General features: G+C 39.3%; 1 protein-coding gene across 1 annotated transcript in view; it reads left to right on the top strand.

The window, feature by feature from the left end:
- The window catches only part of LOC137232222 (uncharacterized), a gene marked incomplete at its 5' end in the record, with an annotated part of 196,164 nt that overhangs the window by 113,822 nt on the left and 55,959 nt on the right, over positions 1 to 26,383 (top strand). The window contains 3 exon segments of the mRNA XM_067753681.1: positions 3,060 to 3,142; positions 5,057 to 5,073; positions 9,535 to 9,642. Coding sequence (XP_067609782.1) covers positions 3,060 to 3,142; positions 5,057 to 5,073; positions 9,535 to 9,642 — 208 coding nt within the window.

Here is a 26,383-nt window from a genome sequence, read left to right as displayed (position 1 = left end):
AGAGCAGGGAGCTGTGCAGAGAGGAGCCCAGAAATCAGGACAGGGACCACGCCCCAGCCGTGAGTCCTTAGCTGAGGGTAATGCTGTACATGGCCACAGGGAGAACAACGGAGGTTTGCTAAGTGACGACTATGGACCTGAGAGAAGAACAGCGATAACTAGAGTTGGAACAGAGGCAGCATTCAAGTCAGGAGAGTCATGTTAATACCTCATTTTCAATTTGACAGCAAACTGAGATGCCAAAAGTCTGCATATTAGGAATAAAGACCATGCTCTAGAGAGGCTTATTTTAAGCCTAAAACAAAGCTCTGACAGTAATGGTAGAAGAGTTAGAGACCTGAAGTTGAGTTCTGGTAAGTTAGAGTGGCTTGGAAACTCTTAGTTTTTCACAGAAATGCTAAAACAAAATGTAAATTTACGGACTTCCCTGGTGGCGCAGTGGTTAAGAATCTGCCTGCCAAGACAGGGGACGCAGGTTCGAGCCCTGGTTCGGGAGGATCCCACATGCCGTGGAGCAACTAAGCCTGTGCACCACAACTACTGAGCCTGCACTCTAGAGCCCACGAGCCACAACAACTGAAGCCTGTGAACCACAACTACCAAGCCTGTGCTCTAGCGTCTATGCACCACAACTACTGAAGCCCACACACCCTAGAGCCCGCGTGCCCCAACTACTGAAGCCCACATGCCTAGAGCCCATGCTCCACAACAAGAGAAGCCACTGCAATGAGAAGCCTGAGCACCTCAACGACGAGCAGCCCCCGCTCAAAGCAACTGGAGAAAGCCTGCACACAACGACGAAGACCCAACGCAGCAAAAAAAGAAAAAAAAAGAAAGAAAAAATGTAAATTTAAGCCTACGCAAGTTTAATAAAATTAGCCAGTAATTGAACTGTGTACTAGGAAAAAAATATGAACATCTTTCCAAGGAAGATAACAGAATCCAGAGTCTCCTACAGTTCTACAGTATCCATTATATAATCTATAATTATTAGACATGCAAAGAAACAGGAGAATATAAACCTTAGACAGGGAAAATAGTGAATAAAAATAACTGTAAGATGATTCAGATATTAAATTTAGCAGGAAAAACCATTAAAACATCCATTATAAACATGTTCATAATTTTTTAAAAAGCACTTTCAAATGATTCAAGGATAGTATGGTTTTAATGAATGAATAGTCAGGTCATCTCAGCAGAGATATGGACACTATAAAATTGTAACCAAATGGAAGTTTCAGAACTGAAGAATCCAAGAATTAAAAGAAATTAACGAATTTGAAATACAGAAAAGAAAAAGCTGGGAGAAAAATGAAGAGAGACTCAGAGAGCCCCATGGGGCTATATCACATAGTTTTACATACATACAATGGGAATCTTAGGTAAGAAAAGAGGGTCATAAAATGGAAGAAAATATGTATTAAAAAAGTGATGATTGGAAATCCCCCAAATTTGATGGAATATATTGACTCATAGATTGAATACTCTCAGTGAACCCCAAAAGAATAAATACAAGGGAAGCTACATTTAAAAATATCATAATGAAACTGCTGAACACAGTTAAACAAAGTTAAAGCAAAAATCTTGAAAGTAGACAGAAGGAAAAAAACCCATATTACAAAAAGGGGAACAGTGATCTGAGAAATGATGGACATTATCATCTGAAACAATGGAGACCCGAAGTCAATGTAATGACATATGTAAAATGCTAAACAATGTCAATTCAGAAATCTGTATCCAGCAAAAAATCCTTCATGAATTGAGGTTGATATAAAGACATTTTCAGATGAAGCAAAGGTAAAAGAATTTTTCTTCAGCGACCAGCACTATAAAAAACTTAGAGAATGTTCATGAGGCTGGCTGGGTCATCTTTAGGGAGGAAAAGTTTTCCAAAGCATGCAGACAGGGAGACCATGTCCTCAACATTTTACACGCTGGAAAGCTCATTTAAAAACATACACAAAGGCAATTCCAAAGGGCTGAGGATGGCAGCCTTTAATCCCTAGAGGGAGAGAAGAGGACAGGCAGCAAGGCTGTGACTGCTCATGGTATATGATGCATGTGTACTTTTTAAAAAAAGATTTTGGGTCAACCTCTTGGTAAGAGCTGTGGCTCTGTTAAGGTACTCCAATCTCTAGCAGCTTCTGGGCCAGGGTATTTGTCACAAGATGCTGGGGATAGGCCTTAGCACACGGGCTCATTGAAGTGAGAGGTCAAGCCAATGGATTGACAGTCGTAAAGGTAAAGATATACCTGCTTATGTACTATCTTTCTTTGTTTATAATTTAAGAAACATTTGTTGAGGAGGCATTCCATTTCAGGCACTGTGCTGGACATAATAGGAGAAAGATGAGCAAAACACATTATCTGCAAGGGATGTTTGATCTAGAGCAGTAGTTCTCAACTGGGGATGTTTTGCTCCCCAAAGGACATTTGGCAATGTCTGGAGACATTTTTAATTGTCTCCAACTAGGGGAGGGCTGGGGAGGTAAAGGGTGCCTTTGGCATCTAGTAGGTAGAGGCCAGAGTTGCTGCTAAACATCCTACAAAACACTGGACAGCCCCCAAACAAAGAGTTAACCAATCTAAAATGTCGCTCGTGCTGAAGTTGAGAAACCCTGATATAAAACAAGTCTTGCAAAAGATGATAAAGGTTGCTCAGGTGAGAAGTGTTGGGTACACACAGATAACAGAACTGTCTAGTCTCAAGGTTTTATAATGGAATACTGGTGTGAGGCACAGAGAAATTTCTTTGAAAACTTGATCACAGAAACATAGCTGAGGATAAAGAATCCTACCCGGAAAGCAGATCAGACACAGCTGCTGCTTGTAAATTACATCCCCGTGGTGTGGCCAATGGTAAAGTTCTACTTGAAGTTCATGCATTGACTGAATTAAAACTGGGAGCATAGAACAACTCAGAGCCTCCAGAGAATTCCTTCTTTTACCCCCATTTGTCAGGCTTTATATAAACTCTTAGATTTCAGCAGTGTAAGCTTACATATCCTCTGAAGTACAAATCTATAATATTTTTTTCCACCTTTTGTTTTTAACCCTAGGAAGCATTTCTAATAAAATTGGTCCCTGCCCTATGGACCGTGATCGCAGTCTCTCAAAAGAAGACCATGAATTACACAATAAGGTAAGATGAAGGCTATAGAAGTTGGTTTTGACCATGAAAACGACGGTCCTGATTATCAACTATGATTTCTTAAAATATATTTCCAGGTAGAAAGTAATTTGGTCATCAAAGCAGGTTTTGAAGTGCAGGGCATAGTAAAGCAGCTAACGTTTGTGAAATCAGTAATGCTAATAATTTTTTATTACATCCGAATCAGACTTCTTTAAGCAGTTGAAGACTTTAGTTAAATTAACCAGTCTACAAGACTCTTTCCATCTTGGGCAGGGTGATTAGAAAATGTGCTGATTGTACTGTATTTATTTGGCATGATCCTGGCTGCCATGAAATCAATCCAGAAACTATCCTGATGAATTTATACAAATTACATAGCCTGGGTTTCCAAACGTTGGTTAAATTAATTTTACTGGTGTTACTGGATCCCGTTTTTTGATATTTAACCATTTCCAAAATCTTTATCTATATAGACCAAATGACTTCGAGTTTTAAGTATTCAGAAAATTTAGCCTGGCTAGAAAATCAAAGTAAAAGGATTTCTCTCCAACCCTGCCCTTTCTCATACAAATTATCTGAATTATTATCTTTATACTCCAGTATGCTGACTAAATTAATACAGGTCTATAGAGCCAACTTTCATGCCATTCTCTAAAGACTGATTTTAAAGTAAACCTTGTTTCCACCTCTAAATAGTGGACAACCATCTAATCAAATAAATGTTTTTTTTTTTTTTTTAAAGTACACTTTTTTTTTTAGGAAGATGTTGGGGCTAGGAGTTTATTAATTAATTTTATTTATTTTTGCTGTGTTGGGTCTTCGTTTCTGTGCGAGGGCTTTCTCTAGTTGTGGCAAGCGGGGGCCACTCTTCATCACGGGGCGCGGGCCTCTCACTATCTCGGCCTCTCTTGTTGTGGAGCACAGGCTCCAGATGCACAGGCTCAGTAGTTGTGGCTCACGGGCCTAGTTGCTCCGCGGCACGTGGGATCCTCCCAGACCAGGGCTCGAACCCGTGTCCCCTGCATTAGCAGGCAGACTCTCAACCACTGCACCACCCCAAATAAATGGGTTTTTAATGTCTAGATGACTACTTAACAGCGTTTACAATTACAGTTGTTTTTGTATTGCAGAAGAAGAAAGTTTAGAAATCAAAAGTTTAGTGAAATGTGTAACAGTGAAAGATAACATTCACTGAGTGCTAGGAAATTACTAGAGGCCAGAAAATGTTCTCAGGTCCTTCACATCAAATGACTGTCTTATTCTCACAACAAACTAATGGAATAGATACTGCTATTGACATATTTTCTATATTTAGCAGGTGAGAAAAATAAGGCATGAGAGATGGAGCAACTTAGCCAAAAAAAAAAAACATTGTTGACAAGTGTATAGCTGGGCTTTGAACCAGTCTGTTTCTAGAATCCATATTTGTATCCATCATGAAATAATACTTCAAAAAGTTGTTTATTTCTTTGTCCTTTCAGCCAGGTGTATGTTTTCTACTTCTTGGGTCTTATAACCTTAATTTAAAGAATAGGCTATGGAAACCAAGGACAATTTGCTACAAAGGAAAAAAACTTACATCCTTTATACATCTTATGTATTAGGCACTTTTATGTATATTTTTTTGGAGGCTAAAGGAAGGATACATCTGTGAGATTTCTAGGATATTGTGGACCTAATATTAGCATTTTAAATATTTTTGTAAAATTTTCATGTCATTTGTTGATCATAAATTTTGAGATTAGAAGAAAGACTGAATTAAGTAAGATGAGAAAGAATGCAATCACTCAGAAAACCTAAAATTCTTCCCTATGTTTTCTGAGTTCACCGTTCAATTCAGGAGTTCTCTTTTTCATTTTATTTTTAATGTTATACTCCCCAAATTGCTAGTCGATTGTTTGGAGGAGTAAGCTCTTCCCTGAGGGTCAGGCACTTTGAGAAGGTGTCTTAACTCTGAACTGCTTTAGGAAGCAGCTTTGTGCCTGCTGGTAATACATCTTTGTAACATCAGTGCTGTGGGAAGACAGAGCCAGAAATACACCCAAGTTGCAAGTACAAGGGAGGTTATACCATCTACTAAATCTAAATCTGAGACCCTCTATGCCAATTTAAGTGTGTTCTTTTTTTCCCCTCATCTTCTCATAGTAATAGGAATTAATTTGAATCTTCAACTGCTATTAAAGACTCTAACCCAGGCAATTGATAGGGTGGCTGTGGGGAAACTGAGGTTAATATTGAACTCCACACGTGAGGCATTCATTTTTCAAATAACACGGAGCCAGAAAACAATCAAAATGTGTGGTCCAAAGTGGTCAGAGATGTTAGTTGTCATCCAGAGGGCGGAAACAGAAACCCAAGGGGTTAGTTACCCGAGAGGTCTCTCTGGGTAAATCCTGAGCTACCAAGCCAGGAAGGAGCACCTTGCTTCTCCCTGGATACTGCTGATAGAAAGCCTGTCCTGAAAAATTCTCTGGAACACACATCAGAAATGAATTAAAGAAAGAGGAAATAGTGTTCTTGTTGGATGGTCTCAGGATTTAGGCTGGATTTGATTTGGAGCTATGGGTTTTTATTTTTTAGATGATAATAACAACACTGATGGAACTGAACATGATGTCATATTTATTTGCTTTGTTACTTCAGATGCACCTGGTGTTTGTTGTTGTTATCGATGACTTGCAGTTCTGTGATCCTATTAACACAAGCCTCTTAGCACCGTTCGTCCACCCCAAACTGTCCTCCCCTGCCTTCTTAAAAAATGGTGCTGTTCACTTCTGATCTTCCCAGGGCAGTTCAAAAGCATTCATAATCCTCAGGATTCAGCTCTTTATTCACTATTTCCTCTTTCTAAGGCTCTCTCTTTTGATGAAACAATCCCCTTGCTCTTCATCTGGCCAGATGGGCAGATGAATAGTGCTCCCCAGAGCTCTGCACAAAGACCCTGTAAAGAGTTTGGGGAAAAAATGCTGCTGCTAAGTGGAGCCTAATTGTGCCAGAGCCGCAGTGCTTTTCCACTGCACTGGTGCCACTGACCTGTGAACTGCAAACTCTCTTTCTCTGCACAAAGACTTACCTTCTCATCGGTCCCATCATCATCACCCTTCTTCATTAAGCAAATGGTCCATGGAAGGAATTATTGCTAAGGGGTAACAACCTCTAAACGACAAGGTAGGAACCCTGGGCTTTGCTTTCTATCATATAACACAATTAAATGGGTCTTTCATTTCATGAGCTGGGCAACTTTTTTTTTTTTTTAAGCAATTTATTTTTGGCTGCATTGGGTCTTCGTTGCTGCATGTGGGCTTTCTCTGTTTGCGGCGAGCAGGAGCAACTTTGAGACTTAATATCTTGTCTTATACCTTAATATTATCTTAATATCTTAATATTAATAAATTAATATCTTAAGTCTTCCTATAGTATTTTCTACTAGGCAGCTTCTTAGAAATGCTGTAATAAATGCACAATAAAGGATGTTAAATGTTCCCTTGATCACCCACGCTATATATTGCACTGTACCAGATGCTACTTATATCCTTAATGTCCTAAAGCATGTTAAGTTCTATCATTTCCATCCCCAGAAAGAATTTTATAGCTATTATATCACTTTGTCTTCATAAAAAATCCTGCGATCTATGCAAGACAAATATTATCTCCATTTTTCAGATTAAAAAACTCAAATTCATGGACTTTAAATAATTTAAGTTTCCAAAGTAGCGAGAAGACTCGAATGAGAGTCTTCTGACCGTCACTTGTTGGCCCTGTTGACTGCAACACAATACACTTTAGTTTCTGAAAATTCTATAAAACACTTCTTGGCTCTCATTTTGTGTTGTGTTTGAAAGAGTGTATGTGTATTGCTTCCTCATTGATGCTGTATTTGAATGGCCATCCTCACAGACCACATTTTTAGCTCGTGAACTTGAAAATCGTATTCTGAATTCTAGCAATTTATATTTACATATTTAATAGTGGTTTCTGCGATCGGTCAGACTCTGAGTAGCCATACAGATGATATGTGAAATGCGCCATTCCAGAACAAATTTGCACTACCAATTTCTCCTTTAAAGTATAGATATTCATCTTTCTAAAGACAATGCTGTTGGAAGACTTCATTATTATTATTTTTTAATAACGATGTTCTTTGGCTTCAGGGACTTAAAGTTGTCATGGACCAGAGGATTTATTTTCTGTCTTTAAATGTTGATGATATCCTATTTAATGTATTAGTTGTTGGGCATAGATTCAAGATAAGAATTTGTGCTTGGTCGATCAGATTGTTGAGTGTATTCATGTGAACATTCATTCAGGCTCACACACTCCGGTACTCACTCACCTGGGAATTTTGCTGTACATATTTATATCTTTTTGGGTTTAAAACTCTTATTTTCTTTGGGTTTTTGTTCCTCTTTGGGTTCATTTCTTTGGAGATGAACAAGTGTCTGTGACTTTATGTCTTCCAAAACACCCATTTGAAGGAATTTTTAGCACGTTAAGTTAAACATGCTTTAAAGGAAATCCAAAGGTTCAGAAAACTTTTGTTATTTTTAGAGTTAACAGGTGTTTTTCTTTGTGACTTAGCAACTTGAGGTAGTCCATTGTCCTTGTAATATAAATACTTAATGAAGTGACTTCTAATAACTAATTCTTGAGTATTTACTATGTGCTTATTACCGTGTTAGGAGCTGTGAAAGATACATGGAAATATATACTACATACCATTTTTACCATGAATTTAGTTGAACAATCAAGATAGACATTAACCGATTAACCAAATAGAAAGCAGTTTAATATACTATATCATAGAACACGTATTTTTTAACAAATCAGGAGGTTTGGTGGGTAAACCACATCCTTGGTATAATTCTTGATAGCCATTTCAACTTTCTATTTAGTAAGACTGAATAAAGTATGTAAACATCTCATAAATAAAAATGCCATCTAATTTAAAGGTTAAATACCTACAAAAGCATGTTTTTAGCAATCAGGTAAGGTGTGCAAATCAAATACGTTTGTTTAGTTGGGACAATTCAGAGCTCTCATATATTTTAAAGAATTTTGACACACTTTAACTTACTCAGGAATGGAGTAATTAAAAATACCAACAGTAAATAATCTGATTAAAAGTACCTTTATTGGCACAGGAGCTATAGAGTCTGAGAAAGATAAAAAAGACCACAACCAAAGGTACCTTCAGTTGATGGCTCTCATAAATGAATTTTGTTCTTAAGGTGATCAAATCAATCAATTTTATAATAAAAGAAATGAACCTTGTAGAGATTTGATGACGCATCTATTACACCTGAGTTTCACTCCAGGGTTTTCCTGGTTACTATGACCTGTGCATCCCAAAAGCATTCTGCAATTGCAAAATATTTCAGCTACAGACTTGTGCGAAAACTTGTATGAATTGATATCAAGGAATTTCAAGTAACGAGCCTCTTATAAATTATGATCAAAAACACTTGAGAAGGGTCTAAAGAAAAGGAAAGAACATTAGCACAACTATCTTATAAGTGCCAGTCATGTCTAACTTCTTCTGTAGCTAGTGGTTTACAAATGCCTTTTTGTCAGCAGTATTTTGTAATTAAATTGTATGGGAGACTTCAATATATAAACAGATAAAAGTTTAACTGTTTTGGTGGAAGAGGGAAGAGTCTGTCTAGGTTAGATGCTCCCTCTCTCCCCACTCCTCTCCAAAGCCGGGCTCTTCAGAATCCTTGGTTGAATTATAGGGTTTAGTTTCTCCAATGAGGCAATCTGTTTTCTGGAACCATCATCCTGGGTCACATGATTTTCTCAAGTTCTCATAAATCAGCTCCACAGACATTGTATGGTCCTGAGTTTAAATTGATGTTATTGAGACTGTGGAACTCAGGAGTTTTTGGAACCAATGCTAACATGAAGCGGCCTGCTAAAACAAAGTAGAGGTAGGGTGGAAAGGAATCCTGGTGGCCTTTGATTCCTTTGCTCCCCTAGTCCAGAAATCCAGCTGACTCCTTGCCTTCGCAGTAGCCTGGCTGGTCAAACTTTTCTCCAAATTCCTTTCTGCTAAAAGCTAGTTCAAGCTGCATCTTCTTTACTTGCAATAGTCTGGATTTAATACGAAAACTATAACCATGGTTATGATGTTGTTGTTTTCATTCTAACAACATTTATAGAATCTGTTCCATGTGAGATAATACGAAAATGAACATGTCACAGTCTGCCAATATAGACATGAAAATTTAGTAAGAGAATCTGGAATATAAAGCCATAATTTCAATGCAAAATCATGGCTAACTATGTTTCTGTATGACCAATGATTCCATAAGTCATTCTGGGAAAATTGTCACTGAAGCCAGGTAAACTTTCTATCTGCTCCCTGCTAAAATACTTTTTCTCCCCATTTATTTAATTTCATTTCATTCTGTGAAGGAAAAATCAACTGCTTGGAAAACTGGAGAAATTGAAGATTATTCTCAGGATACATCTTATTTGGAGGAACTGGAGAAACACAGATTTTCAGTTTGGTGAGTAACTATATCCTGTCTTTCTATTTAAAAATTTAAATCCATTAAATTCAACAAGTCTTCACTCATTCTATTCTTTTATTAGTCATTTATTCAACAAATATTGATCGCATGCTTATTACAAGCTATGTGATATGTGCCCTGATTTGGGAAAGCTCATAGTCCAATGAAATATATGTATGCTTAAACATCAAAGTAATATGATAACACTTTAAAAAAGAAAAAAAAAGAATGCACACATAAACACCTGGAGAACACGATGGCTTGAATTCGCTTGAGAATGGTGAAGGATTTTTCAGAAAAAGTTTGAGCCAGATCTTGGGGAGAAGACTACAGTGGAGAAATACTGACAATTTGATGTGGGCAGTGTCCAGAGATGGAGTTGGGAGGATGGCTGGGGCTGATACACATTCCAAACCTTAGTTCACTTAAGATCTAAGCAGATCATAGTTACTGCTCTCTCTTCCTGGCGATGTGTATACAGATATATCTGTCTATGCAAGCATACATATAACAGACATGAAAAAATACATAGCAAAGTGAGCAGTGGAGCTTCTCAGAGGTAACGATTCAGGATTTTTGGTGGGATTCATCAAGGATGAGGGAAGGAACCACAGTAAGTGGCTGTGTGACACGTGGAGTAACCTAGGAAACAGGAAGAAATGGAGTAGCCTGTCAAAGTCGTCTCCTCCAAACCACGGCCTCTCTGCTCTTCAAGATCCATGCTCTGAATGGTTTTCCCCCTGGGAATTTATCTGCCTTATGATTTGGTTCCTGAAGATTTTTCTCTTACTCTTCCATCCTGGAACTATCATCAGGAGGAATGGTAGCAGCTCAAATTTCCTTTATCCAGAGTCACATTTTTATAAGTCCTACTGGTTTTCACTTAAATGCAAAAGTCTCAATAATTTCACCAGTGCTTTTCTGAAGCAGCTGAAGTGCGGTCTTCAGGTTAACCAATGAGTTGTTCTCTTGATCAAGAGATGCAGGCTTGTGCTTAAGAAACAGGGAGATGTGCATTTCTCTAATGATTAATGATGATGAGCATTCTTTCATGTGTTTGTTGTTAGTCTGTATATCTTCTTTGGAGAAATGTCTGTTAAGGTCTTCTGCCCATTTTTGGATTGGGTTGTTTGTTTTTTTGTTATTGAGCTGCATGAGCTGCTTATAAATTTTGGAGATTAATCCTTTGTCAGTTGCTTCATTTGAAATTATTTTCTCCCATTCTGAGGGTTGTCTTTTGGTCTTGTTTATGGTTTCCTTTGCTGTGCAAAAGCTTTGAAGTTTCATTAGGTCCCATTTGTTTATTTTTGGTTTTATTTCCATTACTCTAGGAGGTGGGGCAAAAAGCATCTTGCTGTGATTTATGTCATAGAGTGTTCTGCCTATGTTTTCCTCTAAGAGTTTGATAGTTTCTGGCCTTACATTTAGGTCTTTAATCCATTTTGAGCTTATTTTTGTGTATGGTGTTAGGGAGTGATCTAATCTCACACTTTTACATGTACCTGTCCAGTTTTCCCAGCACCACTTACTGAAGAGGCTGTCCTTTCTCCACTGTACATTCCTGCCTCGTTTATCAAAGATAAGGTGACCATATGTGTGTGGGTTTATCTCTGGGCTTTCTATCCTGTTCCATTGTGGATAAAGAAGATGTGGCACATATATACAATGGACTATTACTCGGCCATAAAGGGAAATGAAGTTGAGCTATTTGCAATGAGGTGGATAGACCTAGAGTCTGTCATACAGAGTGAAGTAAGTCAGAAAGAGAAAGACAAATACCGTATGCTAACACATATATATGGAATTTAAGAAAAAAAAATGTCATGAAGAACCTAGGGGTAAGACAGGAATAAAGACAGAGACCTACTAGAGAATGGACTTGAGAATATGGGAAGGGGGAAGGGTAAGCTGTGACAAAGCATGAGAGAGGCATGGACACATATACACTACCAAGCATGGGGTGGATGGCTGGTGGGAAGCAGCCGCATAGCACAGGGAGATCAGCTTGGTGCTTTGTGACCGCCTGGAGGGGTGGGATAGGGAGGGTGGGAGGGAGGGAGATGCAGGAGGGAAGAGATATGGGAACGCATGTATAGGTATAACTGATTCACTTTGTTATAAAGCAGAAACTAACACACCACGTAAAGCAATTATACTCCAATAAAGATGTAAAAAAAAAAAGAAACAGGGAGATGCAAGAGGGAAGAGAAATGGGAATATACGTATATGTATAGCTGATTCACTTTGTTATACGGCAGAAACTAACACACACCATTGTAAAGCAATTATACTCCAATAAAGATGTTAAAAAAAAAAAAAAAGAAACGTCAGGCAGGAAGGGAAGTCAAAAAGCCCAGGAAACAAGAAATATGCATGCCTCTTCTAGGAAAAAAAAAAGTAGATAAGAAATGCAACTTCCAAATAATAAAAAGACAAGCTCCCCGTCCTTAAGAAACTCTTGTTCGTGATGGTCTCTATGGGGAGGGTGACAAGTACATTAATTCAGTAAAATAGCTGCCAGAGCAGAGGTACCAAGTGCTCAGTATGGTGTGCAGACAGGAGAGCTGGAGCTTCTGTTGAACCACGTGCAAAATTCTCAGTCCCCGTCTGAAGCTCTCAGGCTCCCAGCTCCCGCATTTGTCCCTGTTGCCTCTCCACGCTTTCTCTGATGACTCAGCTCTCTGTTGGGATGACTTTTCAGAGTCCAGTGTATGCAACTTCACAATGTCAGTCTTACTTTACACATAAAGTATAAAAGCTTCAGAGCTTCCAAGGATCTCAGAGCTTCAGTTTCCAATAGATCTTTTTTTTTTTTTTTTTTTTTTTTGCGGTACGCCGGCCTCTCACTGTTGTGGCCTCTCCCGTTGCGGAGCACAGGCTCCGGACGCGCAGGCTCAGCGGCCATGGCTCACGGGCCCAGCCGCTCTGCGGCATGTGGGATCTTCCCGGACTGGGGCATGAACCCGTGTCCCCTGCATCGGCAGGTGGACTCTCAACCACTACGCCACCAGGGAAGCCCCTCCAATAGATCTTTTAAGAAGCAACTCTCAGGCGTTGCTCCTTTAGTAGGTAAACTCATTGTCTAAGCCGTGATGAGGGACTGGCAAGTATAACCACCAAGACAAATTCTGCCCTCTATCTGTTTTTGTAAATAAAGTTTAATTGGAACTCAGACACACCCCTATGGTTACATATTATCTTCGTTTTTCTCTATAATGGCAGAATTGAATAGTTGGGGCAAGGACAGTACAGTCCACAAAGTTTAGAATATTTACTTCCTAGCTCTTTACCAAAAAAGTTTGTTCACCCTTCCTCTATCCTGACCTCAGTGTTTCTCTGTTGTTCTCTTGTGATTAGGCAGGACACAGCACGGGAAGCTCGTCTCTGTTCCGTGTCTGAGGCTTTAGCTGAGGCAGCTCCAATACCTGGCGTCTGGCTTGGATTCCTTAATTGAGGCTGTATGTCTGAAACCTCACTTTCTGCTCTCAACTGAGCTTCTCATTTTTCCACTTCTCTCCCTTGATGCTTGGGCTTCCTCTCAGCTTATTGCCTGGGTTCCAAGTGGCATCTTTCCAAGCAGAGAAGGTGGGAACTGCAGATCTCTTAAGGTCAAGCCTTCAAAGTTACACAGTGACTCCCACTGTATTCTGTTGGTCAAAACACATCACAGGGGCTTTCCTGGTGGCACAGTGGTTGAGAGTCCGCCTGCCGATGCAGGGGACACGTGCCCCGGTCCGGGAAGATCCCACATGCCGCAGAGCGGCTGGGCCCGTGAGCCATGGCCGCTGAGCCTGCGCGTCCGGAGCCTGTGCTCCGCAACAGGAGAGGCCACAGCGGTAAGAGGCCCGCGTACCGCAAAAAACAAAACAAAACAAAACAAAAAAAACAATACATCACAGGGCCAGACGGGCAGAATAGACTACATCTCCTGATGCAAAATTGGGAAAGTGACATTGCAAAAGAACAAGCTGGGATGGGAGATATTGCGTGGCCATGTTTGGAAACAGCCTATCACATTCTGCTTCATTCATTTCTGTGTGCACAAGCAAATAAAAAGCAATGAAAGAGTGTAGGCTTTGTGGATAGACCTGGGCATGAATTCCCTTTTTGCTGCTGCCATGTAACATTGAATCAGTTAAACTCTCTGAGGCTGTTTTCTCCTGTATCAAATTGGAATAATAATAGCTATATGGTGGGACTTCATGTTTATTGTGAAAACTGAGAGATAATATATATAAGACACCCTGTATAGTCACTGGAACATTTAGTTTTTTAATAAAGGCAACTAATAGTAACATTAATAATAATAAATTTTGAAGAAAATGTCTTTTCCAAAGGTTAAAATGGAGGGCATTTGTCACCTGAGGATGACACATCTGCTTTCCTTTCTGTTCTTCAAACACACCACGGTCTTTAACACATCAGAACCTTTGTACTTGATGCCTCCTTCATCTGGAATGTTCTCTCAGTTCTTAGTAGGATGGAAGGCAGTACATACTGCAGGTCTCAGCTTAGATTTTCCCTCCTAGAGAAGCCTTTCCTGACAATCCTATATAAGGTAGTACCTGCCCCTCTCTGGTTATTTACTTTCTCATCACCTTGTTTGTCTCCTTTAAAGTACTTACCACAATATAAGTTAATCTTTTATATTTATATTTATTCCACTTATTTGCATGTTTCTGCTTCCTCTCACTAAGAAGAAGCTGTAGGCAGGCAGAAACCCTTCTTGTCTGGTCGCTCCTGGGTCTCCGGCCCTAGTTCTAAAATACCTAGTTTATAATAGTCAACCAGTAAATATTTATTGGGTGAATGAATAAAAGGACAAGTGAGTGGTCACTCAGCTTGTCTCTCTCCCAACCTCCTTGGTTGTCCTACCTGTTTGTTTACTCCCAGTCTCTCCCTTCTCTTGAAATTGCTATCATTAAAAACAAAAAGTAACATGGGATAATTAACCACTCTAAACGTTTCTTTTTAAACCAGGGTTGAGGATATGGGGGCTGCTGAGACCTCTATAAACCTGTGTTTCAAATGGTCTGAGATACAATCTGAACAATTTCCTTGATGTTTTATTAGATCTGGTAAATCATTTATTGGGGCAGCCTTTACCTAAATCCTCTCCAAATCCCCATAAAATTCATTTAACACAGAATACTCTCCTACCCAGCTTCAAAGATATATATGATATTGTGTGGGAAGTTTCTGCTGCTCTAGTGCAGTAAGTTTAAGTATTTTCTTTCTCTGTCTTATATGGTCTACCCTTTCCTCTTCCCCCAACCCCCTACCATGCCTCGTTTAAACATGCTGATGTTGGTAAACTTGGTAGATTGTTAAGGTTTCAGTAAATCACAGCTTCCATTCTTTTTTTTAATGTATAAGACCTTTAGCTAGTCAGATGCAAGTTTACATTGTTTGTAGCTGCCAATCATTTTTTTAAAAGCTTCCAAAACATAATTTTAAGACTGTTAGATTTTCTCAACCAGAAAGATCACCAACTAAGTTGCCTCTGAGTGTGTAAAAGAGAGCCCCATTCGAGCACATGTCACCCCAGTGGGCCTGCTGCCCGTAGTGTCAGGTGATCACAGATGAAAGTCTTCTGGGCTGTTTCTGGTGGAGTTTGCATCACAGCCATCTTTTCTGGGCCTCAAAGCCTGCCCTTGCAGGATGTTTATGTTTTCTCTTTGGGATAGATGCTGTTGTGAGAGGATGACTCTTCTCTTCATATTTTATTTTATATTTTATTTTTTTTTAAGATTTTTCTTTTGATGTGGACCATTTTTAAAGTCTTTACTGAATTTGTTACAATATTGCTTGTTTTGTTTTTGGTTTTTTTGGCCCCAAGGCATGTGGGATCTTAGCTCCCTGACCAGAGATCGAACCTGCACCCCCTGCACTGGAAGGTGAAGTCTTAACCGCTGGGCCACCAGGGAAGTCCCCTTCTCATATTTTAGATAACATGAGATATCCAAGGTATCCCTTGATACTTTTGTACTAACTGGTTTATTTCCATCATTACCCCTTTGCTGGTTGGCTCTATATGTTACACCCTGCATATCTTCATGCCACTCAGCCTGTGGTAATTAGGTGTTCAGTAAGTCCCCTCCCAGCCTAGACAGCAAGTTTAATAAGTTTCACAGGGATTGAGATCTGTCTATCGTGTTCTTCATGGCCTACTCACAACGATTGATAAATTACAAGCACTTAATAAATATTTATTGAATTAATACATAAAAAATAAGGGTAAATTAAGAATTTTGGCATTTCCAGAAGTTGTTCTGGAGAAAAGACCAATGGGACAAAATGTAGATTTTCTGGGCCAGTTTGTCTGTGGTGGCTACTGTTTCCACCTGTTCAGCATGTTTCTTCCCCAGGTTGCTTCACTCACCCTCTTTTATGATTGCAGACCCTCCCCCCTCACACACATACACATACCTACATACCCCAAGGGCGTATGAGCTGTGATGTGTATTATGTTCCTAGGACAACTATGATTGATTAAGGGATGGGCACATGACCTGAACCAGGCCACGAAAGCACTTTCGCAGGATTTTATATTTTGTTACTTGGCAATAGAAATTCTATCTTCTCTCTAAGGTTATAAGCTGGAATGATTTAACTTTGATACTCTCTGTGGCCACGGCCACCAATTTACCATCCCTACTCCCTCTACCACCTCTTATTAATATTTAGCATTTATAACCTATTTGAAACCAGTAGATGTAAGAGTCTCACTGATGCTTTGTAGGTGACGCATATTCTGTTCTAGTCAAACTAATAAAAGTGTGTCCTAGAGGCTACCTCAAGTTCACATTAATGATGGATAAAATTATATGCATACCTAAGAACATGTGTTTCAGGTCAAAAAATATATTGTCCACCAGGAAGCTTTTATTTTATTTTATTTTCCTATGAGAGGAAAGACTTCAGGGAGAAAGTTTACAATGTCCACTCAGTTAATTGCATAAATAAGCACTCATTTGCTTGTGTAGGCAGAGCCATAGCACCTCACTGCCTGTGGAGTGAATTGGGTTCCCTGCTTCCTAATGCATTCCCTTCATCCCTGCACAGTGATTTCTCCCATGGAGTCAGCCAGATTATGTGTGAAGTTCCTCTGGAAGTAGTGCCAATGACTGCTTCTAGGCAGTGGATATCACTCTGGTAGTTTAAAGAAGTCAACATAGTTTTCAGAGGTACCTAACTCGTAACTGGGGAAAGGGTTCCATAACAAGACAATCTCAGAATCTTTCCATTAACACTCAAATACGACTGGGTGGGTAAGCGACCAGAGAATCACACACTTTTAGAGCAGGAAGGGATCTTGGGGAAGATTTAGTTCAGCCCCGTTGGTTTATACCAGTATAAACCTGAGACCAGTAGCAGTTAAGTGACTGGCCTTAGGTCAGTCAGCTAATAAGGAATGGAAATGGGATTAGAACCCACTTCCTTTCGATCTCAATTCAGTCCCAATTATAAAAGAAAGAAATTCTTCCTAGAACTCTGCTAGTCGTTTAATAGTTTCCTGTTTCTATCAGTTGCAAGCTGCTTTGATATTTATTAATACATTGAGGAGCAAGTGCTGATTCTTAGGAAAATGCGTATAATGGATTAATGTAAATTTCCTCCTGCCAAGGGGGTGAGTAGAGGGCTCATGCCAAGATGTTTGCTAACTGCGCATGTTGCTGGCCACACAGAATGACATCTTTTTTGTGTTCTAGGCCAGGCATTTATGTGGCTGACCTACATTTGTTGCTTAGGGAAGGTATGAGTTAACTAACAGGAAAGTTATTCTTTAACAAAAGTGATACACTTTCCTTTTTATAACTCACATGTGATTTGACATTGAAATAAAATGCAGATGCTACTTTGGCGTATTCCCTATTGTGCTTTTCCAAAACACCTTCACATATGGTCTGCCTCATTCCTGAGAAATGACTTGTTGTTTATGTCATAGAAACAGAACAGATTGATTTTACAGTGAGTAAGGAGGATGATGAATTGTACGTTGGAGAGAAATCCTTGTCTCGGCAATCTAAACACTTGAAAATAAATGTTGCCTTTTGGAAACGGCTCTCATGACCCACCCATGATCCCTTCAGTGTATGCTCCCTTCCTAAGGGTTAAATAGACATACACATGCGATCTCAGCAAATAAAAGAGTAGTTACAACACCTCAAAATATAATTTTTCTTCTCACCATTTAAATATATCCTGAGACCTAACGGTTGAAAGAAATGGTGGAGTTGTCCCAAAGAACCAACCCCAAATATCTACTGCAATATTGTATCCGCACTATGACCAGAATAAAATGTTTCTCATCTTGGTAGGAGAGTAGTGTTATTTCTTTATTTATCAAGTGATTTTTTTTTAATATCTTTACTGGAGTATAATTGCTTTCCATTGTTGTGTTAGTTTCTGCTGTATAACAAAGTGAATCAGCTATACATATACATATATCCCCATAACTCCTCCCTCTGCGTCTCCCTCCCACCCTCCCTATCCCACCCCTCTAGGTGGTCACAGAGCACCGAGCTGTTCTCCTTGTGTTATGTGGCTGCTTCCCACTAGCTATCTGTTTTACATTTGGTAGTGTATATATGTCAATGCCACTCTCTCACTTCGTCCCAGCTTCCCCTTCCCCCTCCCCGTGTCCTCAAGTCCATTCTCTACGTCTACATCTTTATTCCTGTCCTGCCCCTACGTTCTTCAGAACCATTGTTTTTCTTTTTTAGATTCCATATATATGTGTTAGCACACGGTGTTTTAAACATAAAACTCCTATGCTAAGACGCTTTCTTAGGCGCCTCCAACGTTTACCCCTTCAGAATTATTCTGCACAACACAGAAAAAATAATCTTGTGTGCTCACTCTTCTGACAATAGGCTAACAACATGCACTTCTGCAGAATTTTACAGTTTTAAATCTCTTTATTTCATTCCCATACCTTTTCTTTTTCCATTTGGTATTGACAATACCCTGGTGATAGATATTCCTAACCCCATTTTACACATCATCTAACCAAAGTCCAGAGAGATTAGGTGACTTATTTTCCAACACTCAACTAGTTCATCTGTGTTCCTTTCCAGTTCTCTTTCCACCATAGCATATCACCTACCTGGCTGGCCTCAGAGTCATAAGGAGACTTTATTGTGTGCATTTAGTGGCTTTTAAAAAATAATGTTTTGAAGTATTACTGGCATATTCCACAGAGTTGGGTGGATGTGAGTGAAGAAAAGATGGCATGGAGGAGGGATGCTAACCAAGTCAGCTCTAGAATGGCACATCAGAGCAAATCCCTATGGAGGAATATTCCTGACAGTAATTTATCAAAGATCCACATGCAATTAGGTTGTTATTGACTGATGTCTCTATCTTATTACGTATGGCTAAAGCATGACCATCTAATCCTACTAAGAAGGAATACATCTTAGTGGCTAAGTATATAGGCTCTGGGGCTGTAATACCTAAACCCAAACAAATTAGCTTTACGAATTACTAGTTGAGTAAACTTAGACAAGTTTCTCAAACTCTTTGTACCTCAGTTTCTGTAAAAAAAAAAAAAAAGTCTTTAAAATCTTTAAAATGGAGCTAGTCGTACTTGCCTTATTTTAGTGAATTCATATCTGTATGTTAAAAATAAATGGAACAGTGTAAATGCTCATAGCACATAGTAAATGCTCAATAAATGTTAGCTATTATTACTGAAGGAGGCTTCCCTCCTCTCTACTACCCTCCACAATGATCTGCTTTCCAGCCTATGTTTTTTGTTTGTTTGTTTGTTTTTGCGGTACACGGCCCTCTCACTGTTGTGGCCTCTCCCGTTGCAGAGCACAGGCTCCGGACGCGCAGGCTCAGCGGCCATGGCTCACGGGCCCAGCCGCTCCGCGGCATGTGGGATCTTCCCGGACCGGGGCGCAAACCCGTGTCCCCTGCATCGGCAGGTGGACTCTCAACCACTGCGCCACCAGGGAAGCCCCAGCCTATGTTTTAACTATGAAAATAATGACCTGTTTATTTTTGAGAAACAAAGTATTTTCTAGTAAATAAAAGACCTGCATACAGTGCTATATGTCAATTATATCTCAATAAAACTGAGAGAAAAAAGTATAAAAGAAAAAAATAAATAAAAGAAGCCTTTCCCCTAAACAAACAAACAAATAAATAAAAGACTGCAGGGGGAAAATCAGATGTTAATGGTAGAAAAGAGATACCAGAGGAATAAATATAATGTGTTACTTTTCTATCGCTGCATAAAAAATTATACACACTTAGCAGCTTAAAATGATACACATCTTTTAATCTCATGATTTCCGTGAGTCAGGGAGTCTGGGCACAGCTTAGCTGGCCCTCTGCCCGGGATCTTACAAAGCTACAATCAAGGCGTAGGCAGGGCTGCGTTTTTATCTGGAGGCTTAACAGGGGAAGAATTCCCTTCGGCTCATTCAGGTTCTTAGTAACATTCATTTCCTGCGGCTATATGATGGAGACCCTGCCTGTTGCCTGGAGGTCACCCACAGTTCGATGCAATGCGGCTCCTTTGCCATGACTATTACTTCACAAAGCCCACCTGGGGAGTCTGTCACCTCTGGGAGGTCCCCTGAAGGTTTTACCTGATTAAGTCAGGACCTCCTAGGATAAACAGGATTTGATTAACTCCAAATGCATTATTTGAGATCTAATTATTTCTACAAAACCCCTTCACTTTTGTCATGTCCTGTTGGCTAGAAGCAAGTCATTGGTCCCATGGTAAGTCCTATGTCGTATCACCTTTTTCCTCATCCATGTCTGTGTAAGTAAAATAAGAGTGCAAATTTTCTTACCACTGGCATCACAGGGGAATTGAAGTCTTTGACCCTCGTGACTTCTCCTACTTATAAAAGCAGAGTTATGTGTTGTGCTGGGCACTCCAGCAGCCATCCTTCTTCTCTATATTTCTAATCAGTGATGCTGCCTCCAGTGATGGAAAATGGTAGACACTTTCCCAGTCTGTCATGCACTCTGGGTGATCATGGACCCAGTTCTGGCCAATGAGATATAAGAAGACAGCAGCTTGGGCTTTCTTCCTCTTAAAAGGGAAACAAGCAAGAAGGAAATGCTTCTTTGTCACTCTCTTCTCCCTTCCCATTTGGGCCTTTGTTGTATGGATGTGACTCTGGAAGCATCTACATGAAGAAGAAAACAGGAGAGAGACCAAGCCAGCACCCTGTTATGTCGAACTATTGCTTACGACCTCCTTCCACCTGTCTCAAGGTTTATTTTGCACGAGATAATTAAATGCACTTATTGTTCAGTACTCTCGGATGAACATTCTGATGCTCATAGCTTATTCAGGATTTATCAAGTCTACATGGTGTCCTAGATTCTGGACACATAGTATTGGAATCCTTTCATACTGTCTGGGATCCACCAAAGCATAGCGTGTGACTAGTTGCTTTTTAGTTTAGTACAGTTTGGAAAATGGGCGCAGTATGGTGCAGGATGTTCTTCCCCATGGGTACCACACGATTCAGTTGGAGTGGTGGAGAATGAGGGGAGTAGAATGAATTTAGCCAACTGTCTGGAAACCTAATATGACATCAGTGATGAGTTAAATATCCAAGAGTTTCAGATTATGAGTCAGTCCAGATTCAAGCTGTATGATTTAAATGATGCAAGGGCAAAACTGGGCAGGAAGCAATGTAGGGATTTATCTGATGCAAAAACACAAATGACCAGTGAAATAGATAATGTTCTGTTGTAATAGTTTGCAAACAGCATCAAGAAAACAATTGAGTGGGTGTATTTTGAGCTTCAGACATTGTAAATTCTTTCACTCTCATATACTTTATGCCTTCTTTAATAAGTTGGAGAGTCTTGGGCCAGCGTCATCGGTGACGGTGAGTGGTCATTCATTTCACAATCCACTAATTTTCATGATTATTCAGTATTTTATGTTACCTAAACTGCTTTGAATTTTCTCTTACTCAAATTGTAATATGGCAGTAGCTTATATAATTTGAGAATCATTAATTCAATTGGCATTCTCAACACATGGGTGTTGTACTCACCTCTCCAAAGACAAACAAGAATTTAATGTTCTTAAATGTGCTGATGGTATATAATTTTTTTAAAAAATATGCATCAGTGACCTGTTAACCTATTACATCTTGTTGAAAAGATTCAAAGTAGAAAATTCCTAGGAAGGAAAACGATTGACGTCAATTATGGTCTAATCCTACCTTAAAGAGGCAAATGTATATTTATCTTAAGTTTGTTTCTAGCTTAAGAACTGAATTCTTACATAACATGGAACAAATAACAATAACCAGGCCATTTAATATTTTAAGGCCTTTAGTTTTTAAGTATTCTCTTTGTATGACATTTTCCAGGAATATACTACAAGGACTTCTAATACTAAGCTCCATCTCTCCACCCCTCGTTTCTACTATATTCCTCTCTACCTAAAAGTTGATGCTTCTTAACAGCTTCTTGCTGAGTTGTCATAAAATCTAAGCTAACAGTTTCAGGGAAGGACCACTTACTATATTTCAAGGCTACCCAACTCATTTTGGACGTTTTGACAGTTCAAAAGTTTTTACTAACATTGAGTTAAAATCCACATCCCTGTTTTTTAAATTATTAGTACCAGTTTAATTCATTAAAATCCCAAGTCAAAAGCCAATCTATTTATTCCTCTATTTATCTCCTATCAATCAATCTATCTATCTATCTTTGCATTTATCTCAGGATTTAAAGATTTGTTAAATATCACCTAGATCAATTAGTTATCAGATTATCTCAATTTCAATATCCCTCACCATTTTCTTATCCAATCACCTTTCTATAGTAATGAGAAACTTACCACTAAGTAAACAGAGCTCTACATAGATGCTTTGGAAGAACTCAAGGATGGGTACACATGTAGCTTCCATCTCTTAGGAGCCCAAAGAACAAGAAAAGTATACTATTTTCATTTAGGGACTAAAAGAAAATGATGGTTTAGTTTATTTATGGATGTGGTAGATATTACCTTGCTCCTAGATATCTAGTTCTCTCCTTCCAGACACACAGAAGACTGCATTCTTTCGTGCCTTCGCAGGTGAGCAAATTCATTTGAACTCATATGGTCAACCAGTTAGGAACAAAATTGATGCGTGTCTGCTTGTGCAAAGCATTTAATTGCTAGGGTGAGACCTGCTCTCTTCCTTCCCTTGCATGGTGGTTATGGAGGAGGCCTTGTGTGGAGATGGCAAGATGAACAGATCAAAGCAGCTTGGATCACAGAATTCTCATATGGAAGAAAGAACATCTGCCCTGCAGCAAACTTTTCATGAATAAGGAATAAACTTTTGTTGTATTAAGTCATTGAGATGTGGGAGTTGCTACCATAGCATGAGTTAGTCTACATTAATTAATCCAATGGTCAACTCTAAAGGTCTGCATTCCCTAGAAATGTACAATTTTCTTGAGAAACTGTTTGGAAATGGCTTGTGACGGGACTGAAGTACAGGAGTGAGTCTCTTAACTAGTGATGAGTGAGCCCAAGCTGCTATATCTTTACCTAGTCCATGATCTTATTTAAACCTCAAAACATCAGGGTGAAGTTGTTAATATAATACCCACATTACAAATATGGAAGTGGTATAGTTTGCTGTAGAAGCATTTTTAAGTTGAAAAAAAAATCCCAAAGGCCTCAGAATGTATTATTCAAGAGTTTTCAAGTGTATGTTGCTGTAAGAGGGAAATAATGGGTATATATGATAATCACGTTCTTACATTAATCAACTGTTAGCGTCTCTACTTTTCCATCTAACATATATATTCAAAGGCCACCTCCCTCTTGTATGTTTTGGAAAAAAGGCAGTCATCTCACTTCTGTTCCTGAGTTGTCATCTATGGAGGTACTTTTCTGAGACAATCTTGTTTTCTATGGGAGTTTCCCAGCTCCTCTTGGGTTCCGTTCACTCTGCTGCCCATCACCTCCTGGCCCTTTGGGATCACTATCTTCCTAGGTTGAACTACTTCTTTGCTGGCCTCCATGGATGAGTGAAGTGGGTCAGGCCACACCCCTCTTCTCTTCACTGGCCTTTCATCAATTTCCCATAATACAATCATAGAGGCTTATAATTGATTCACTGAAAGGTTGGGGTATTTGAAGAGAATACAATACAGGAGAATCAATTAAAATCTTAATGCTAAATATAAGTGCTCTCAAAGTTCAAGGGAAAAGAACCTACTTTTAAATTAAGCCATTTCCAGGATATTCCTACATGCATATTCCTCACTTCCTTTGACCTTAGTCATAAGATCTGCCCTTCCTCCTTCTTTCTGAGAAAGTTTTCATCATCAGCATTTATAGTATCCATTTCCACTCTCCTTTATGAAAACGCTGCTCCTTATGTAAGGGTTTTACCCTCTGATCAGTCTCCTGTGTCCACTGGGCTAATTTATAGGCCCCATAGAGCTCAGCAGGAAGTTTCCCAAAAATGGTACTGGGAGAGTCCAGGGGAACCTTTGACCCTTCCAAGTGCCTTCCTCTCCTCAGACTCTGTCAGCTTGAGGTGCAGCTTTGTTTCTTTTTGTTCCTGATATTTAGCCAGTAATTGTCTTATAACACACATGCAGAACACATTACATGCACACATCACATTCATTGCAAAGACCACTCAAAATTTTCTGAACAACTCTGTCTATGTCCATATTAAGGAAAAAAATCATTTTCCTAACTACAGTATCATCTTCACTTATTCCCTGCCCTCAGGGGTGCTAGTAGTTAGCAGTACTGAGCCTGACAATAGCAGGTCCCAGAGACTCTTCATCTTCTCCTTTTCAATTTAAGTCCAGGATCTCCCAAATCGATCAGAGGGCCAGCCACACACTGATGTCCGCTTTGTAGCTGTATCAAAACCCAGATGTGACATTACTGCTTTTGTTTACCTGATACTCAGGAACATTCTTAGGTAGGACCTCTTTCTCACTTCCCTGGACAGACTATGGGCTGGAAATTGGGACAGGAGAACTGGGTCTTCCAAGCCCATTACAAATCTAGCACTAATTTAAAAACAATTATTGCGTACTTCTTTCACGTAGACAGAAACTGATACGTGTGCTTCTTTGTACTTTTCCATTATTTGATGACAGTCTATAAAATTCTATAAATACATCAGTGCACATGAATTTGGTGGTGGCATTAACTTTTCTGTTTGACTGTAATGAGAGGATATCCTGCCATCAATGCATTCCCCAAATAAAAATAATGTTCTTAAATCTGTCATTAAACTATCATCCTCCTTCACACACTGTTTTGAATTGAGATGGTAACTGCCCCACCCTGACCCTGTCATCAGATCAGTTCCTAAGCTCTCTCTATTCTTTCCTTGTAACATCTCCGGCAAACATGCCCTTTCTTCATTCCTTTTTGTGATGGCTAAATTACTGTGATATTCTCTCCCCTGACTTCCAGAAGCTCCATTCAAGCCTGCATAATAGGCACAAAACAGAATGAAGGATTAAAAAAAAAAGAATATTTTTCATGCCTCTTCATTGATGTCAGTAATAAATAACTAACATTTATGCAATGTCCCTTCTATATGGGTACTATTCTGACTGCTTTGTATGTATCATTTCTCAATCCCTCAACAACCCTATGATGTCAGTAATATTATTGTCCCCATTTTACAGAAGAGGAAACTGAGGCAGGGATAGGTTAGTTAATATTGCCACAGTCACACATCTGATAAGTAGTGAAGCTGGGATTCATACCCAGGCGGGATGAACTCCAAACCTGATCACCATGCCGTGCTGCTTCGAACTACAAATGGAAATAAAGGTGACTGCTTTAACAAAATCCCTCAATCTAGCAGGGAGTATGTTAGAACTGTTTAGCAGGCATTAGCTCCAGACAACAAGCACAGACCGTTGACATGGCCAGTGAGCCATGTGACATGAACCTGGCGAGGAGGAAAGCCATGAATTACGCTGAGGCTTTTAGAAGTGTGGACTCTCCTACAAGAGCACGCGTGGAGGAATTTCTTTTCTCGTTTTTTCTTTGTACCACTTTGGGAGAGACATTTGTTGCACTCTGTGGATCTAGAACCGGAGAATCGAGCTCAATAATACTAAATCTTAAATTTATTCTTATCTCGGGTACCTTTCTGATTCTGGCTGATAGCAGATTGGAATCAAGGGAATAACTTAAGAACAGCAGTTCTCAGGATATTTTAAATTCAAGTTGTTTGGGGATTCATCAGGCCTCAGAATTCTCCTCTAGGTAATTCAGTTTATGGATTTGGGAATAGAGACTTTTATTCTTATTTTTAATTTGATTTCTGACCTGTTTTTCTCTCTCTCTTTCTCGCTGTCATTTTCTTTCTCTCTCTGCCCCATTTCTCTCTCTTCCCCCCATTTCTCTCTCTTCCCAAATATATTAATTTGAAATTTGCTCCTCAATAGTTAAAGCAAATAATAAGGCAAAGAGTTTGAAATAGATGGCAATCCAGTTGGAGTCCACTTCACCCAGTTTTATTTTTAATCCACATAGCATACCAGTTTTCTCTTTTCTGTGTACTAAAGAGTATGTCTTTTGTTTATTACATTGATGGGGAAGCTGAAGCGTGTACATTTAAATACTTTGCCTTGTGACGTAAGCAAGTCAGAGTCAGAGCTGAGATTCTCACCTAGGTTTCTGAATCTCAAAGTTTTTAAATGCTCTATACCTTCCATAGACATCCTTTCCTATACTGCAATTTCCCTGAAGGCAAATGCT

Source organism: Pseudorca crassidens, chromosome 10 (assembly GCF_039906515.1).
Source record: "Pseudorca crassidens isolate mPseCra1 chromosome 10, mPseCra1.hap1, whole genome shotgun sequence".
NCBI classification, from domain to species: domain Eukaryota; kingdom Metazoa; phylum Chordata; class Mammalia; order Artiodactyla; family Delphinidae; genus Pseudorca; species Pseudorca crassidens.
Note: the sequence above shows the minus strand (reverse complement) of the source record. Positions and strands in the feature narration are given on the sequence as shown.